Source organism: Salmo trutta, chromosome 18 (genome assembly GCF_901001165.1).
Source record: "Salmo trutta chromosome 18, fSalTru1.1, whole genome shotgun sequence".
Classification (NCBI taxonomy): Eukaryota; Metazoa; Chordata; class Actinopteri; order Salmoniformes; family Salmonidae; genus Salmo; species Salmo trutta.
Window position 1 is genome coordinate 7,342,393 of NC_042974.1, and position 18,576 is coordinate 7,360,968.

The 18,576-nt window shown below is 44.7% G+C and overlaps 1 protein-coding gene across 3 annotated transcripts in view; it reads left to right on the forward strand.

Moving 5' to 3' along the window:
• LOC115152802 (proteasome activator complex subunit 4B) overlaps positions 1-17,830 on the forward strand; it is a 100,333-nt gene extending 82,503 nt beyond the window's left edge. For 2 of the 3 annotated variants that reach the window (XM_029697613.1, XM_029697616.1), the window contains 11 exons: positions 144-248; positions 599-690; positions 1,887-2,018; positions 3,086-3,294; positions 3,716-3,801; positions 3,907-4,035; positions 4,877-5,032; positions 9,964-10,126; positions 13,968-14,101; positions 15,403-15,544; positions 15,697-17,830. In XM_029697613.1, coding sequence (XP_029553473.1) covers positions 144-248; positions 599-690; positions 1,887-2,018; positions 3,086-3,294; positions 3,716-3,801; positions 3,907-4,035; positions 4,877-5,032; positions 9,964-10,126; positions 13,968-14,101; positions 15,403-15,537 — 1,341 coding nt within the window. In that variant the 3' untranslated portion in view covers positions 15,538-15,544; positions 15,697-17,830. The remainder of the gene's footprint in view (positions 1-143; positions 249-598; positions 691-1,886; positions 2,019-3,085; positions 3,295-3,715; positions 3,802-3,906; positions 4,036-4,876; positions 5,033-9,963; positions 10,127-13,967; positions 14,102-15,402; positions 15,545-15,696) is intronic. The other variant, XM_029697614.1, reaches the window with a different exon arrangement.
• The last annotated feature ends 746 nt before the right edge of the window (positions 17,831-18,576 follow it).

Sequence of the window (18,576 nt, forward strand, 5' to 3'; positions counted from 1 at the left end):
AGAGACAGACGCTGTGGTCACACACCATGCTTATAATCAGTGCTTTACATATTTGCACTTGCAATTTGCCAGATCCTCGTTGGATAAATAAAAGTTGAGTATTTGTTAAGTCCTTGACCTTTTGACCTATGTTCCCCTCCCAGGTGGAGAGTCTGTGGGAGCTGCTGTGTCCTCTGATCCGTACAGCTCTGAACAACATCACTGTAGAAACCTACGCTGACTGGGGCACCTGCATCGCCACAGCCTGTGTAAGCTGCTAGCCCTCCCATCCCTCTCATTCAGCAGTCCATTTCTTTCAGGTTCTTTCTCAATTGGTACTTCCTCTATTCCCAATTGCATCCTCTCCCCTTGTTTCCTTCTCGAAACGCAGTAGAGGAGAAGGCCTGAATGGGAGGGGAACTTGGATCTTCTCTTCCAATACATTTTGAGAAAAAGGCGAAGAGTGAAGAATTGAGGACAGATATTGAGAAATAGCCTCCTGAATCTTCTGTCTAGTACTTGCCTGGCCTGTTCATTTCCTGCTTCCATGCTGTTGACATTTGACCTTGTTATTGTTCAGGAGAGCAGCCATTGACTTTAGGTTGGTTGTGTTGTACAGGAGAGCAGAGACCCCAGGAAGCTCCACTGGTTGTTTGAAATGCTGATGGAATCTCCAGTCAATGGGGAGGGGGGATCCTTCGTAGATGCCTGGTAAGGAAAAACTTTGCCTCCTTTAATTCTCATCCTAGACAGTGTCTTGGTGTTTTTGTGGAAGGGTGTATTTATTCTGCTCCATATGTGCTCAGATGACTAGTCCTGCATGGAAGAGATGTGCTGTGTTTGTTTGAATACTCATACTAACTGTACTTTTTGTGATGTAAATTGAGTATGTAGTGTGCTTATTGGTCATAGTATGGATATAGTTAGTGTGCCAAAAGTTCCCGGATGTCATACTAAATTTGCCAAAATATGAGGTATACAAGCAGTGGACACTATTTCCTTGCTTTTAGAGCCCATAATACAATTCTTCAGAGAATGGGCGTGGCTTCACAACGGTTTCAGATTTCAAGAAAATGGCGGCGAATATGCAGCCGATTTGCGCCGAAGTCCGACGAGAGCGGATACAATTTCATTGCTTTAACTAATTATGACAAATGTTAAGATATTTTGAGCAATGTAATGAAGTAATGACTTTTCAAAAAAGTTACGTTGGCTGACAATTTGTTAGCTATGCTTTCCTTACGAACTGCAACATATCATTACAGCACTATGTACCGGTATGTTAGCTAGCTACCTAATGTTAGTAGGCTAGTACTAATACGTCGAACTTGCCAGTATATTCGAACGCTCGGCTCAACCCTACTCCTCGGCCAGAGGGTCCAGTGTGCGCTCTGAATGCTCCGAGAGCGAAACACTCTGAATTTACATACGCCCAGAATGCACTCCAGATTGAATTTACAAACACACCTAAAGTCGTAAAAGGTTTGGCTAGTTATTTATGCTAACTAGCCAGCAAGAGGTTGCACAGCCACAGCATCAACTTCCGGTAGACAGGCAAAGTACGCTCAACTGAAAGGATACTAGTTGTTTACAGTATACTAAAATGAACTAATGGTATGTAGTGTGTATATACCCATTAAGTATGTAGTATACAGTATGTTAGTATGGGTATTCGAACACCGCTATGGAGTCTGGGTCGGTGATGGTTTCTTGGTTTGTTTGTCTGTGTAAAATGTTTGTCTGTGAGTGAAGAATATTCTCCTTGTTGGACAATAAAAAATAAAAAAAAGATTATTTTATTGTTCTCTCCTGTCCAGTCTTCTGTGTACTCTGCAGGGAGGCCTGACTTAGCAGAAGGGTTAGGTGTGTGTGTGTGTGTGTGTGTAACTCTCCTCTCTCCTGTCCAGTCGTCTGTATGTGCTGCAGGGAGGCCTGGCTCAGCAGGAGTGGAGGGTCCCTGAGCTGCTCCACAGACTGCTGCAGTACCTAGAGCCCAAACTCACACAGGTCTACAAGAACGTCCGTGAGCGCATCGGAAGGTAGGACCTAACCTACACATTGCACAAACATTTTCATTGCTGACGCTGTTGTCCATAGCAGCTTACTGCCACTTGCCACATCAGTCATAGTTCATTCAGCTAGGTATCTAACCACACGTCGGTCATAGTTCATTCAGCTAGGTATCTAACCACACGTCGGTCATAGTTCATTCAGCTAGGTATCTAACCACACGTCGGTCATAGTTCGTTCAGCTAGGTATCTAACCACACGTCGGTCATAGTTCGTTCAGCTAGGTATCTAACCACAGGTCGGTCATAGTTCATTCAGATAGGTATCTAACCACACGTCGGTCATAGTTCATTCAGATAGGTATCTAACCACACGTCGGTCATAGTTCATTCAGCTATGTATCTAACCACACGTCGGTCATAGTTCATTCAGCTAGGTATCTAACCACACGTCGGTCATAGTTCATTCAGCTAGGTATCTAACCACACGTCGGTCATAGTTCATTCAGCTAGGTATCTAACCACACGTCGGTCATAGTTCATTCAGCTAGGTATCTAACCACACGTCGGTCATAGTTCATTCAGCTAGGTATCTAACCACACGTCGGTCATAGTTCATTCAGCTAGGTATCTAACCACACGTCGGTCATAGTTCATTCAGCTAGGTATCTAACCACACGTCGGTCATAGTTCATTCAGCTAGGTATCTAACCACACGTCGGTCATAGTTCATTCAGCTAGGTATCTAACCACACGTCGGTCATAGTTCATTCAGCTAGGTATCTAACCACACGTCGGTCATAGTTCATTCAGCTAGGTATCTAACCACACGTCGGTCATAGCAGGTAAACATTTGTCCGTAACTTTTCAAACAGGTTGGCCAAGAGATCACCTTATGCTTTTTATTTATGTAAAACCAGGTAGAATTGTTGATTTTATCATTCATGAGAGTACTGAAAGAGGTAGAGACAAGCAAACTGTCGAAAAAGAGGAATACATCAAAAATGTAGACCTAAATACAAAAATCTAGATTCATGAATTAACTAAAGGTGTTAATCTCCCTCTGCCTCCTCTTTCGCTCTCTTTCCTCTCTCCAGCGTCCTCACCTACATCTTCATGATAGACGTCAACCTGCCATACACCCAGCCCACGGCCTCGCCCCGCATCAAGGAGTTCACAGAGCGAGTACTGCTGCGCCTCAAACCCCTGACGGAGGGGGACGAGGAGATCCAGAACCACGTGGTAGAGGAGAACGATGTGGGGGAGCAGGACGAGAGGACACAGGCCATCAAACTACTGAAGACAGGTACGACCCCTAACCCATCAAACTACTGAAGACAGGTACAACCCCTAACCCATCAAACTACTGAAGACAGGTACGACCCCTAACCCATCAAACTACAAAAGACCGGTACAACTCCTAACCCATCAAACTACTAAAACGCCAGTACGACCCCTAACCCATCAAACTACTGAAGACAGGTACAACCCCTAACCCATCAAACTACTGAAGACAGGTACGACCCCTAACCCATCAAACTACTGAAGACAGGTCAGGGATATAGTTGATGGAGCTAATAAACCAATGTGTAAAGCCAAGAGAAAAGAGTCCCGGCTCACTGGATCACTGCACGATGCAGATTTCAGTAATTGAATGTGCCAAACGTTTAGTTATGAAGACCTTCGTCAGAGCATACGATGTAAAAAGGTTATGTATGTGTTTCCAGTACTCAAGTGGCTGATGGCCAGTGCTGGACGCTCCTTCTCCACGGCCGTTCCAGAGCAGCTCCAGTTGCTACCACTGCTGTTCAAGGTGGGTGGGTCAAGGAAGGAAGAAACCTTGAGAGGAACCATACTGATGGGAGGTCTATCATCCTCTGGCTGAATGCTAACAACCCTCATCTGTCTCCTCTTGTAGATCGCTCCGGTGGAGAATGATGACAGTTATGATGAGCTGAAGAGGGATGCTAAGACCTGTCTGTCTCTGATGTCCCAGGGACTACTCTACACAGAGCAGATACCACTGGTCCTGCTGGCCCTGCAAGAGGTGTGTGTGCACACACAAAAAAACAGGCCAGACTCATCTATAACCACTTTCTCCATTCACTGCAATCTCCAAAGAGAAAACGGTTAAAAAACATGTCAAATCCCCCATTGTCAAGACTCTGGTTCTAACTACTCTCTGAGCCTCTGCAAAATGTTTGTTTGAAGTTGCTCTGAGTTTTGTGGTACGTACACACTGGATGGTGTTCTCATGGGATTATGTTACAGTAGTTTGTGGTACACGCAGGATGCTGTTCTCTCTGGATTATGTTACAGTAGTTTGTGGTACACGCTGGATGCTGTTCTCTCTGGATTATGTTACAGTAGTTTGTGGTACACGCTGGATGCTGTTCTCTCTGGATTATGTTACAGTGGTTTGTGGTACACGCTGGATGGTGTTCTCTCTGGATTACGTTACTGTAGTTTGTGGTACACGCTGGATGGTGTTCTCTCTGGATTACGTTACTGTAGTTTGTGGTACATGCTGGATGGTGTTCTCTCTGGATTACGTTACTGTAGTTTGTGGTACACGCTGGATGGTGTTCTCTCTGGATTACGTTACTGTAGTTTGTGGTACACGCTGGATGGTGTTCTCTCTGGATTACGTTACTGTAGTTTGTGGTACACGCTGGATGGTGTTCTCTCTGGATTACGTTACTGTAGTTTGTGGTACATGCTGGATGCTGTTCTCTCTGGATTACGTTACTGTAGTTTGTGGTACACGCTGGATGCTGTTCTCTCTGGATTATGTTACTGTAGTTTGTGGCATGCATTCTATACAGTGCTGACGTCCCTAAAGATCATTACCGTCATGTTGAAATGAACATAGTTCCGTTATATTCCAGATAGCAGGCAGCAGTTCGTGGCATGCACGCTACACGGTGCTGACGTACCTACAGATCATGGTCTTCTACAACCTGTTCACCTTTATGAGCGACCAGGGAGCCGTCAACGACGTCAGAGCACTGGTCATACGCCTGCTGGAGGATGAGCAGCTGGAGGTAATACACACACACACACATATCCTGGACATGCTGTTTTCGACCCTTTCTCTCTCGCTCCCCCCGCTGTCTCGACCTCTGAATGCTCAGCTATGAAAAGCCAACTGATATTTTACTCCTGAGGTGATGAACTGTTGCACCCTCTACAATCACTGATTATTATTTGACCCTGCTGGTCATCTATGAACGTTTGAACATCTTGAGGAACAATCTGGCCTTCATCGCCATGTACTCTTATCTCCACCGGCACAGCCAGAAGAGGACTGGCCACCCCTCAGAGCCTGGTTCCTCTAGGTTTCTTCCTAGGTTCTTGCCTTTCTAGGTAGTTGTTCCTTCTGTTTAAGCACTTTGTGACATCTGCTGATGTAAAAAGGGTTTTATAAATAAATTTGATTGAATGTAGAAAATGAGTTCAACAGAGAGGATGATCATAGTACACAACAGACTGAATGACAGATGGTGTCATGACTGAAGAAGACAGAATGGTAGATGGGTATGTCTGGAGGTTACAGATCACATTAAAGAAGACAGAATGGTAGATGGGTAGGTCTGGAGGTTACAGATCACATTGAAGAAGACAGAATGGTAGATAGGTAGGTCTGGAGGTTACAGATCACATTGAAGAAGACAGAATGGTAGATAGGTAGGTCTGGAGGTTACAGATCACATTGAAGAAGACAGAATGGTAGATGGGTAGGTCTGGAGGTTACAGATCACATTGAAGAAGACAGAATGGTAGATGGGTAGGTCTGGAGGTTACAGATCACATTGAAGAAGACAGAATGGTAGATAGGTAGGTCTGGAGGTTACAGATCACATTGAAGAAGACAGAATGGTAGATAGGTAGGTCTGGAGGTTACAGATCACATTGAAGAAGACAGAATGGTAGATAGGTAGGTCTGGAGGTTACAGATCACATTGAAGAAGACAGAATGGTAGATAGGTAGGTCTGGCGGTTACCGATCACATTGAAGAAGACAGAATGGTATGTCTGGAGGTTACAAAGTGTGTGTGATCACAGGCCCTCTCCTCCCTGTCTTACAGCACTCTTCATCCTTATTCTCCCCCTCCGGTCCCCCTCTCACTTGTTGCTATGGAAACCACAGACTGCAGGAGTATTCTGTTGCTATGGGGAGGGGATAAGGGGGAGGGTGATGTAGGCTTTTCTGTATTTCTATTCAGAAAAAATACCCCAGATGACCTGTCCTCTAGTCTAATGACCTGTCCTCTAGTCTAATGACCTGTCCTCTAGTCTAATGACCTGTCCTCTAGTCTAATGACCTGCCCTCTAGTCTAATGACCTGCCCTCCTATATATAGTCTGACCTGCCCTCCTCTATGTGTATGTATTTAAATATATATGTCTGACCTGCCCTCCTCTATGTCTGACCTGCCGTCCTCTATATACAGTGGGGAGAGCAAGTATTTGATACACTGCCAATTTTGCAGGTTTTCCTACTTACAAAGCATGTAGAGGTCTGTAATTTGTATCATAGGTACACTTCAACTGTGAGAGACGGAATCGAAAACAAAAATCCAGAAAATCACATTGTATGATTTTTAAGTAATTAATTAGCATGTGTTATTTTAGTGTTCCCTTTATTTTTTTGAGCAGTATATATATATATATATATATATATATATATATATATATATATATATATATATATATATATATATATATATATATATATATATAGTCTGACCTGCCCTCCTCTATTTATATAGTCTGACCTGCCCTCCTCTATTTATATATATCAAATCAAATTTATTTATATAGCCCTTCGTACATCAGCTGAAATCTCAAAGTGCTGTACAGAAACCCAGCCTAAAACCCCAAACAGCAAGCAATGCATGTGAAAGAAGCACGGTGGCTGGGAAAAACTCCCTAGGAAAAACTCCTGAGAAAGGCCAAAAACCTAGGAAGAAACCTAGAGAGGAACCAGGCTATGAGGGGTGGCCAGTCCTCTTCTGGCTGTGCTGGGTGGATATTATAACAGAACATGGTCAAGATGTTAAAATGTTCGTAAATGACCAGCATGGTCAAATCATAATAATCATAGTAATTGTCGAGGGTGCAACAAGCACGTCCGGTGAACAGGTCAGGGTTCCGTAGCCGCAGGCAGAACAGTTGAAACTGGAGCAGCAGCATGGCCAGGTGGACTGGGGACAGCAAGGAGTCATCATGCCAGGTAGTCCTAGGGCTCAGGTCCTCCGAGAGAGAGAGAAAGAAAGAAAGAAAGAAAGAGAGAATTAGAGAGAGCATATTTACATTCACACAGGACACCGGATAAGACAAGAGAATACTCCAGATGTAACAGACTGACCCTAGCCCCCCGACACATAAACTACTGCAGCATAAATACTGGAGGCTGAGACAGGAGGGATCAGAAGACACTGTGGCCCCATCCGATGATACCCCCGGACAGGGCCAAACAGGCAGGATATAACCCCACCCACTTTGCCAAAGCACAGCCCCCACACCACTAGAGGGATATCTACAACCACCAACTTACCGTCCGAAGACAAGGCCGAGTATAGCCCACAAAGATGTCCGCCACGGCACAACCCAAGGGGGGGGGCGCCAACCCAGACAGGAAGACCACGTCAGTGGCTCAACCTACTCAAGTGACGCACCCCTCCCATGGACGGCATGGAAGAACACCAGTAAGTCAGTGACTCAGCCCCTGTAAAAGGGTTAGAGGCAGAGAATCCCAGTGGGAAGAGGGGAACCGACAAGGCAGAGACAGCAAGGGCGGTTCGTTGCTCCAGCCTTTCCGTTCACCTTCACACTCCTGGGCCAGACTATACTTAATCATAGGACCTACTGAAGAGATAAGTCTTCAGTAAAGACTTAAAGGTTGAGACTGAGTCTGCGTCTCTCACATGGGTAGGCAGACCATTCCATAAAAATGGAGCTCTATAGGAGAAAGCCCTACCTCCAGCCGTTTGCTTAGAAATTCTAGGGACAATTAGGAGGCCTGCGTCTTGTGACCGTAGCGTACGTGTAGGTATGTACGGCAGGACCAAATCGGAAAGATAGGTAGGAGCAAGCCCATGTAATGCTTTGTAGGTTAGCAGTAAAACCTTGAAATCAGCCCTTGCCTTAACAGGAAGCCAGTGTAGGGAAGCTAGCACTGGAGTAATATGATCAAATTTTTTGGTTCTAGTCAGGATTCTAGCAGCCGTATTTAGCACTAACTGAAGTTTGTTTAGTGCTTTATCCGGGTAGCCGGAAAGTAGAGCATTGCAGTAGTCGAGCCTAGAAGTAACAAAAGCATGGATTAATTTTTCTGCGTCATTTTTGGACAGAAAGTTTCTGATTTTTGCAATGTTACGTAGATGGAAAAAAGCTGTCCTTGAAGCAGTCTTGATATGTTCTTCAAAAGAGAGATCAGGGTCCAGAGTAACGCCGAGGTCCTTCACAGTTTTATTTGAGACGACTGTACAACCATCCAGATTAATTGTCAGATTCAACAGAAGATCTCTTTGTTTCTTGGGACCTAGGACAAGCATCTCTGTTTTGTCCGAGTTTAAAAGTAGAAAATTTGCAGCCATCCACTTCCTTATGTCTGAAACACAGGCTTCTAGCGAGGGCAATTTTGGGGCTTCACCATGTTTCATTGAAATGTACAGCTGTGTGTCGTCCGCATAGCAGTGAAATTTAACATTATGTTTTCGAATGACATCCCCAAGAGGTAAAATATATAGTGAAAACAATAGTGGTCCTAGAACGGAACCTTGAGGAACACCGAAATTTACAATTGATTTGTCAGAGGACGAACCATTCACAGAGACAAACTGATATCTTTCCGACAGATAAGATCTAAACCAGGCCAGAACTTGTCCATGTAGACCAATTTGGGTTTCCAATCTCTCCAAAAGAATGTGGTGATCGATGGTATCAAAAGCGGCACTAAGATCTAGGAGCATGAGGACAGATGCAGAGCCTCGGTCTGACGTCATTAAAAGGTCATTTACCACCTTCACAAGTGCAGTCTCAGTACTATGATGGGGTCTAAAACCAGACTGAAGCGTTTCGTATACATTGTTTGTCTTCAGGAAGGCAGTGAGTTGCTGCGCAACAACTTTTTCTAAAATTTTTGAGAGGAATGGAAGATTCGATATAGGCCGATAGTTTTTTATAATTTCTGGGTCAAGATTCGGCTTTTTCAAGAGAGGCTTTATTACTGCCACTTTTAGTGAGCTTGGTACACATTCGGTGGATAGAGAGCCGTTTATTATGTTCAACATAGGAGGGCCAAGCACAGGAAGCAGCTCTTTCAGTAGTTTAGTTGGAATAGGGTCCAGTATGCATATATATGTGTATATATATATATAGTCTGACCTGCCCTCCTCTATTTATATATATGTGTATAATTATATATATATATATATATATAGTCTGACCTGCCCTCCTCTATCTATATATATGTATGTATATAAAAGTATATGTGTGTGTGTGTGTGTGTGTGTGTCTGACCTCGCTACCCCTCCCCGCTCGCTCGCTCTGTCTCTCTCCCTGTTCGCTCTCGCTGTTCGCTCTCCCTGTTCGCTCTCCCTGTTCGCTCTCCCTGTTCGCTCTCCTTGCTCGCTCTCCCTGTTCGCTCTCCCTGTTCGCTCTCCCTGCTCGCTCTCCCTGCTCGCTCTCCCTGCTCGCTCTCCCTGCTCGCTCTCCCTGCTCTCTCTCCCTGCTCTATCTCAATTCATCTTTCAGTGATTTATCTCTTCCTATCTTGACTACTTCTCAAGAGTGTTGGAGGATATGGTCCAACTATGGTCCCTCCCCTCAGCCCTTCACTGCATTTTGAGGAGGAGACGAGTTTAGATGGAGCTTCTGTCTGTTGAGTAGATCTGGTCAGTACAGACTGGACCAGCCAGCTCCACATATGTATGTAGAAATAATGAACCCTCTTTCCTTCTCTCCCCCAGGTGAGGGAGATGGCTGCCACCACTCTGAGCGGTTTCCTTCAGTGTAACTTCCTGTCCATAGAGGGCCCCATGCAGAGCCACTTTGAGGCCCTCTGCAAGACCCGCCTGCCCAAGAAGAGGAAGAGGGAGCTGGGCTCTGTGGTGGACACCATCCCTTCTGGAGGTAGCTACTAACTGTCCAATCCATTACTTAGAGCACACACTTTCCCTGACTGTGTTACTATGGGGCAGCAGGTAGCCTAGCGGTTAAGGTTGCTGGTTCGAATCCCCGAGCCGACTTGGTGAAAAATCGGTCTGTGCCCATGAACAAAGCACTTAACCCTAATTGTACCCATAAGTCACTCTGGATAACAGTGTCTGCTAAGTGACAAACATGTTAATTAGAGGTCGACCGATTAATCGTAATGGCCGATTTAATTAGGGCCGATTTTCAAGTTTTCATAGCAATCGGTAATCTGCGTTTTTTGACACCGATTATGGCCGATTACATTGCACTCCACGATGAGACTGCGTGGCAGGCTGACTACCTGTTATGCGAGTGCAGCAAGGAGCCAAGGTAAGTTGCTAGCTAGCATTAAACTTATCTAATAAAAAACAATCAATCTTAACATAATCACTAGTAAACTACACATGGTTGATGATATTACTAGTTTATCTAGCCTGTCCTGCGTTGCATATAATCGATGCGGTGCCTGTTAGTTTATCATCGAATCACAGCCTACTTCGCCAAACGGGTGATGATATAACAAGCACATTTGCGAAAAAAGCACTGGCGTTGCACCAATGTGTACCTAACCATAAACATCAATGCCTTTCTTTAAAATCAATACACAAGTATATATTTTTAAACCTGCATATTTAGTTAATATTGCCTGCTAACATGCATTTCTTTTAACTAGGGAAGTTGTCACTTCTCTTGCGTTCTGTGCAACAGAGTCAGGGTATATGCAGCAGTTTGGGCCGCCTGGCTCGTTGCGAACTGTGTGAAGACCATTTCTCCCTAACAAAGACCGTAATTAATTTGCCAGATTTGTACATAATTATGACATAACATTGAAGGTTTTACAATGTAACAGCAATATTTAGACTTAGGATTGCCACCCTTTAGATAAAATACGGAACGGTTCTGCATTTCACTGAAAGGATAAACGATTTGTTTTCTGAATTATAGTTTCCGGATTTGACCATATTAATGACCTGAGGCTTGTATTTCTGTGTGTTTTTATATTATAATTAAGTCTATGATTTGATAGAGCAGTCTGACTGAGCGGTGGTAGGCAGCAGCAGGTTCGTAAGCATTCATTCAAACAGCACTTTCCTGCGTTTGCCAGCAGCTCTTCGCTGTGCTTCAAGCATTGCGCTGTTTATGACTTCAAGCCTATCAACTCCCGAGATTAGGCTGGCAATACGATAGTGCCTATAAGAACATCCAATAGTCAAAGGTATATGAAATACAAATGGTATAGAGCGAAATAGTCCTATCATTCCTATAATAACTACAACCTAAAACTTCTTACCTGGGAATATTGAAGACTCATGTTAAAAGGAACCACCAGCTTTCATATGTTCTGAGCAAGGAACTTAAACGTTAGCTTTTTTTACATGGCAAATATTGCACTTTTACTTTCTTCTCCAACACTGTGTTTTTGCATTATTTAAACCAAATTGAACATGTTTCATTAACTTCTTACATCTAGGCATTCCGCTAGTGGAACCCTGTTCCGCCAGCGGAACCCCTAGCCAACAGCCAATGGGATCGCATGGCGCGAAATACAAAAACAACTAAAATACCACAATTCAATTTTCTCAAACATACGACTATTTTACATCATTTTAAAGATACACTTCTTCTGAATCCAACCACTTGGTCCAATTTCAAAAAGGCTTTACAGCGAAAGCAAAACATTAGATTATGTTAGGATACCACCACAGCAAAAAAACAACACAGCCATTTTCCTAGCAAGGACAGCCATTTTCCAAGCAAGGGTAGCCATTCAAAAGCACAAAACCAGCTAAAATTATGCACTAACCTTTGACCATCACCGTCAGATGACACTCCTAGGACATTGTGAGACAATACATGCATTTTTTGTTCCATCAAGTTCATATTTATATCAAAAAAAAAACATTTTACATTGGCGCGTGACGTTCAGAAAATGTATTCACCCCAAAATTTCCGGTGAATGTGCACCATAATTTACAGAAATACTCATCATAAACGCTGACAAAATATATAACAATTAATTAAAGAAGTATATATGAACTATTCCTTTATGCAAACGCTTTGTCAGATTTCAAAATAACTTTACGGAGAAAGCACATTGTTCAATATTCTGAGTACTGAGCCCCAAGCTATTCAGTTAGCCGTCCAGCCACGGCATCCACAAAACGCTGAAATATGTTAAAAATATTATCTTACCTTTGCTGATCTTCGGCTGAATGCACTCGGAAGGTCTCCCACTTCCACAAGAAATGTTCATTTGTTCGATAAAGTCTATAATTTATGTCGAAATAAATTCGTATTGATGGCACATCCAGATCACCATTCCAAAATGCATCTATCCACCATCGACGAAAAGTTATAAAGTTCCCTCAGTGTTTGTAGAAACATGTCAAACCATGTTCACAATCAATCTTTAGGGTGTTTTTAACGTAGAATTTCGATAATATTCCAACCGGACAATAGCAGATTCATTAAAGAAGAAAAATAAAAATGGCTAGCCCTGCGTGATCGCACGAGGTAAGTCAATGACACCAGGTCGACCACTTACTGTTCCGGGTATTATTCAATCAAATTGCATTGTAGAAGCCTCAAACAAGGTTCTAATGACTGACATCTAGTGGAAGCCTTAGGAAGTGCAATATGACATCACAGACACTAGTTTAGATAGAACATCATTTGAAATGACTACAACCATGTGAGGTCAAACTTCCTGGTTGGATTTTTCTCAGGTTTTTACCTGCCAGATGAGTTCTGTTATACTCACAGACATCATTCAAACAGTTTTAGAAACTTCAGTGTTTTCTATCCAAATCTACTAATCATATGCATATCCTACCTTCTGAGTCTGAGTAGGAGGCAGTTTAATTTGGGTACGTTTTTCATCCGGCCATGAAAATACTGCCCCCTATACTCAACAGGTTAAGGGCCTACCTCAAACTGTTGCCACAAAGTTAGAGGCACATATTTGTCTAGAATGTCATTGTATACTGTAGCATTAAGATTTCCCTTCCCTGGAACTAAGGAAAACATGAAACCATGAAAAACAGCCCCAGACCATTATTCCTCCTCCACCAAACTTTACAGTTGGCACTATGCATTGGGGCAGGTAGTGTTCTCCTGGCATCCGCGCATGGTGATAGGCTTGTGTGTGGCTGCTTGGCCATGGAAACCCATTTCATGAAGCCCCCGACGAACAGTTCTTGTGCTGACGTTGCTTCCAGGCAGTGTGGAACTTTGCAACCGGTGACAGACTATTTTTATGCCCTCCTGCACTCGGCGGTCCCGTTCTGTGTCCTACCATGTCGCGGCTGAGACGTTGTTGCTCCTAGACGTTTCCACTTCACAATAACAGCACTTACAGTTGACCAGGGCAGCTCTAGCAGGGCAGAAATTTGACGAACTGACTTGTTGGAAAGGTGGCATCACGTTGAAAGTCACTGAGCTCTTCAGTAAGGCCATTCTACTGCAGTGTTTGTCTATGGAGATTGCATGGCTGTGTGCTCAATTTTATATACCTTTCAGCAACGGGTGGGGCTGAAATAGTCAAATCCAGTAATTTGAAGGGGTGTCCACATACTTTTGTACATTTACTGTATCTTCATTTTAAGTGGCACACTAGTATGGGTATTAGAACATAGCTGTCTACAGCCAATGGTCAATTGTTTACTTGGAACACAGTTGCCATGGTTGTGTTAGATAAACTTCAAAAAAGCATTTGTCTTGACCTTGCTGAACATGTTCTAGCTCAGTTTTTCAATGCCCACCCCCCGTGTGTGTGTAGATCTAGTGAGGCGACATGCTGGAGTGTTAGGTCTGAGTGCCTGTATCCTGTCCAGCCCCTACGATGTTCCCAGCTGGATGCCCCAGCTACTGATGAACCTGAGCGTCCACCTCAACGACACACAGCCCATTGAGGTGAGGAGGACTAACACACACAGCTCAACGACATGCTCTCTGTCACTCTCCCTCTCGCTCTCTCTCGCCCCTGAATCTCGCCCCTGAATCTCGCGCTCTCTCTCTCTCGCCCCTGAATCTCGCGCTCTCTCTCTCTCGCCCCTGAATCTCGCGCTCTCTCTCTCGCCCCTGAATCTCGCGCTCTCTCTCTCGCCCCTGAATCTCGCGCTCTCTCTCTCGCCCCTGAATCTCGCGCTCTCTCTCTCGCCCCTGAATCTCGCGCTCTCTCTCTCTCGCCCCTGAATCTCGCGCTCTCTCTCTCTCGCCCCTGAATCTCGCGCTCTCTCTCTCTCGCCCCTGAATCTCGCGCTCTCTCTCTCTCTCGCCCCTGAATCTCGCGCTCTCTCTCTCTCTCGCCCCTGAATCTCGCGCTCTCTCTCTCTCGCCCCTGAATCTCGCGCTCTCTCTCTCTCGCCCCTGAATCTCGCGCTCTCTCTCTCTCGCCCCTGAATCTCGCGCTCTCTCTCTCTCTCGCCCCTGAATCTCGCGCGCTCTCTCTCTCTCGCCCCTGAATCTCGCGCGCTCTCTCTCTCTCGCCCCTGAATCTCGCGCGCTCTCTCTCTCTCGCCCCTGAATCTCGCGCTCTCTCTCTCTCTCGCCCCTGAATCTCGCGCTCTCTCTCTCTCTCGCCCCTGAATCTCGCGCTCTCTCTCTCTCTCGCCCCTGAATCTCGCGCTCTCTCTCTCTCTCGCCCCTGAATCTCGCGCTCTCTCTCTCTCTCGCCCCTGAATCTCGCGCTCTCTCTCTCGCGCCCCTGAATCTCTAGCGCTCTCTCTCTCGCGCCCCTGAATCTCTAGCGCTCTCTCTCTCGCGCCCCTGAATCTCTAGCGCTCTCTCTCTCGCGCCCCTGAATCTCTAGCGCTCTCTCTCTCGCGCCCCTGAATCTCTAGCGCTCTCTCTCTCGCGCCCCTGAATCTCTGGCGCTCTCTCTCTCGCGCCCTGAATCTCTAGCGCTCTCTCTCTCGCGCCCCTGAATCTCTAGCGCTCTCTCTCTCGCGCCCCTGAATCTCTAGCGCTCTCTCTCTCGCGCCCCTGAATCTCTAGCGCTCTCTCTCTCTCGCCCCTGAATCTCGCGCTCTCTCTCTCTCTCGCCCCTGAATCTCGCGCTCTCTCTCTCTCTCGCCCCTGAATCTCGCGCTCTCTCTCTCTCTCGCCCCTGAATCTCGCGCTCTCTCTCTCTCGCCCCTGAATCTCGCGCTCTCTCTCTCGCGCCCCTGAATCTCGCGCCCCTGAATATCTCTCTCTCTCTCTCTCTCCTGAAGATGACTGTGAAGAAGACCCTGTCTAACTTCCGGCGGACTCATCATGACAACTGGCAGGAACACAAACAGCAGTTCACTGACGACCAGCTGCTGGTTCTGACCGACCTGCTGGTCTCTCCCTGCTACTATGCCTAGATACCTGGTAGGACACACACTCCCATCCTAAAATGCTCACTCATTGTAGATCAATTCAAACGTATGCTTGGGTGGAAACCTCACCAACACAAGTTACAGTACATTATAAACTACAAGGCACCAACCATTAATCCAGCTGTCCATTTGGTCTCTCTTTAGGGCCCTGATACAACTTTCAGATGGAGATTGTTATGTTTTCTTAACAGAGGAACGACACCCTGAATGCCCTCTCTGAGCCACTCAACAGTTCCTCACTCTGTTATTAGTCTGGGAAAGCCTCAGACTGAACAGAACAGGGCCGTATTCACAAAGCGTCTGAGTACAATTGCTGATTTAGGATCAGTTTTGCCTTTCAGATCGTAGTGAATACCATTATATGGACATGGCGACCTGATCCTCGATCAGCAGCGCTACTCTGAGACGCTGTGTGAATACCAGAACAGACGAGCCTGCATGAGGGGAGACGGGCCTCACGTCCAGGTCCCTGCCCTCTGACCAGACCAACGGATGACACCTGGGTCGTTTTCACTAGGCACCAAACGTAATGAAACGAGGAGGAACTACCTGGATGTTTCCTTAGAAAAAGGTTTTTGCTACGTTGTGCCGTAACGAATACAACCCTGCACCCTGAGGACCTTGAGAAGGGGAAGGGGGGAATATGCATACGTAATGGCTGGATGGAATAAAATAGAGTTGTGTATTTGTTTTTAGTGCTCATTTACATTTCTACTATACTTAATATTTAAGGATAAACCATAGCATGGATGATTGATCTGCAGTTTGTAATATTACTGTAATATTACTGTAATGTTACTGTACAGTTGATTTCTCTTGTTCTTTTCCTTTGTGTGTCTGTGGGGAAGTGGAATGCTTGATGAAGATGCCTGCAGGTTTCCCCCTATCTCTGGTCCAACATGTAGTGCGTGTTCCCCCATTAGTGCAGCACTACGCCGTAGGACCAGAGCTAGTTTCCCCCGTACTATTGCTCAATGTTATCAACTCTGCACCAACTAACTATATTATCCCACTAGAGCAAGGCTCTCCAGTCCTGCTCCTGGGGAGCTGCCGTCCTGTACGTTTTCACTTTGACCCTAATCTAGCACACCTGATTCTAATAACTACGTGGTTGATCAGCTGAATTAAGATAGTTACAACTGGGGTTGGAGTGAAAACCTAGCTCCCCAGGAACAGGTAGCTCTCCAGGAACAGAGTTAGAGTTAACTCGAGGGTTGGAGTTAAAACCTACAGGAGGCTAGCTCTCCAGAAACAGGGTTGGAGAGCCCTGCTCTAGAGGATAGGAACCATATTGTCCCAGGTCTCCAGTGAAGTGTTCTTAGCCACAGTCTATGTGTTCAGATGATCGTTCATTATCATTTAGATTAGGAGTGTTTCACAAATGGACCCTTTTCCTTTTAGTGTACTACTTTTGACCAGGGCCCATAAGGCTCTGAGCAAAAGTAGTGCACTATATAGGGAATAGGGTCTCATTTGGGACATTTTAACCTGGCACACACATTTACATACTTGGATGTTTGTGTACTTTGTTTATCTCTGCTATATGCATATTTTATTATGTGTATATAACATGTGTATGTAACATAAATGCACAAACATGTTTATTTATTTGTTTGAAGTGCTGATTTTATTATTCTTAAGAGTTGCTGGTAATGAAAGCTTTTGGTTTGTGAGTAGATTGTTCAGCTTGTTAGTGACGGAGCATTTGATGTAATCTGCTCTCGCTTGGGCAATGATGACTATATAGCAGAGTGAGTGTGTGTTCATTCCTCAAGGCTATGTGCACGGTTTTCAGCTGATGAGTACAGTTTAATCATCATGGCATGTCTAAACCCCTCTCAAAATCCCAAGGGACTCGTTTCCCGGACACAGGTCAAGCCTGGTCCTGGACTAAAAAACATGATAATTGGAGAGTCTCCATTGAAACAAAGCTTTTTAGTCCAGGACTAGGCTTGATCTGTGTCTGGGAAACAGGGCCCAAGGAATAGCCAAACATCCTGTCCACCACCTTAGCATCGCACCCCTTCCCCTCTACTCCTCAATATAACATTGTTCTCCATTCTTTTTTAAAAACCCTAGTGAGAGATTTATTTTGGATTCAATATTTACTTTTCCATGAAGACTTGAAAATCTAGTCGCATTGGTTCAGTGTAGTACTTCACACCTGTTCAGTGTAGTACTTCACACCTGTTTAGTGTAGTGCCAAAACTGCAGTGATTCTTTTTAGATGTACTGTTTTCTGAAGAAAATAAAGAAATTCATGGATGTTTGTAACAAACTTTTTTGTGTGTGTCTTTGTGCTGGTTGGTTCTGGGATGGCACCTATTCAGTGGTGTAAAGTATTTATTTAAGTAAAAATACTACTTAAGTAGTTTTTGGGGGTATCTGTATTTTACTTTACTATTTATATTTTTGACAACTTTTACTTCAGTACATTCCTAATGAAAATAATGTACATTTTACTCCATACATTTTCCCTGACACCCAATAGTACTGGTTACATTATGAATGCTTAACAGGACAGGAACATGGCCCAATTCATGCACTTATCAAGAGAACATCCCTGGTCATCCCTACTGCCTCTGATCTGGTGGACTCACTAAACACAAATGCTTCCTTTGTAAATTTTGTCTGCATGTTGGAGTGTGTCCCTGTCTAACCCTAAATAAATAACAAAAAACGTCTGGCTTAATTTAAGCAATTTGAAATTATTTTTACATTTGATATATAAGTATATTTTAAACCAAATACTGTTAGACTTTTACTCAAGTAGTCTACTGGGGTGACTATTGAGTAATTTTCAATTAAGGAATCTTTACTTTTACTCAAATATGCCATTTGGGCTCCCAGGTGGTGCAGTGGTCTAAAGTACTGCGTCTCAGTGCTAGAGGTGTCACTACAGACACTACAGGTTCGAATCCAGGCAGGATCACAACCTGCCGTGATTGGGAGTCCCATAGGGTGGCGCTCAATTGGGCCAGCGTCGTCCGGGTTTGGCTGGTGTAGGCCGTCCATTGTAAATAA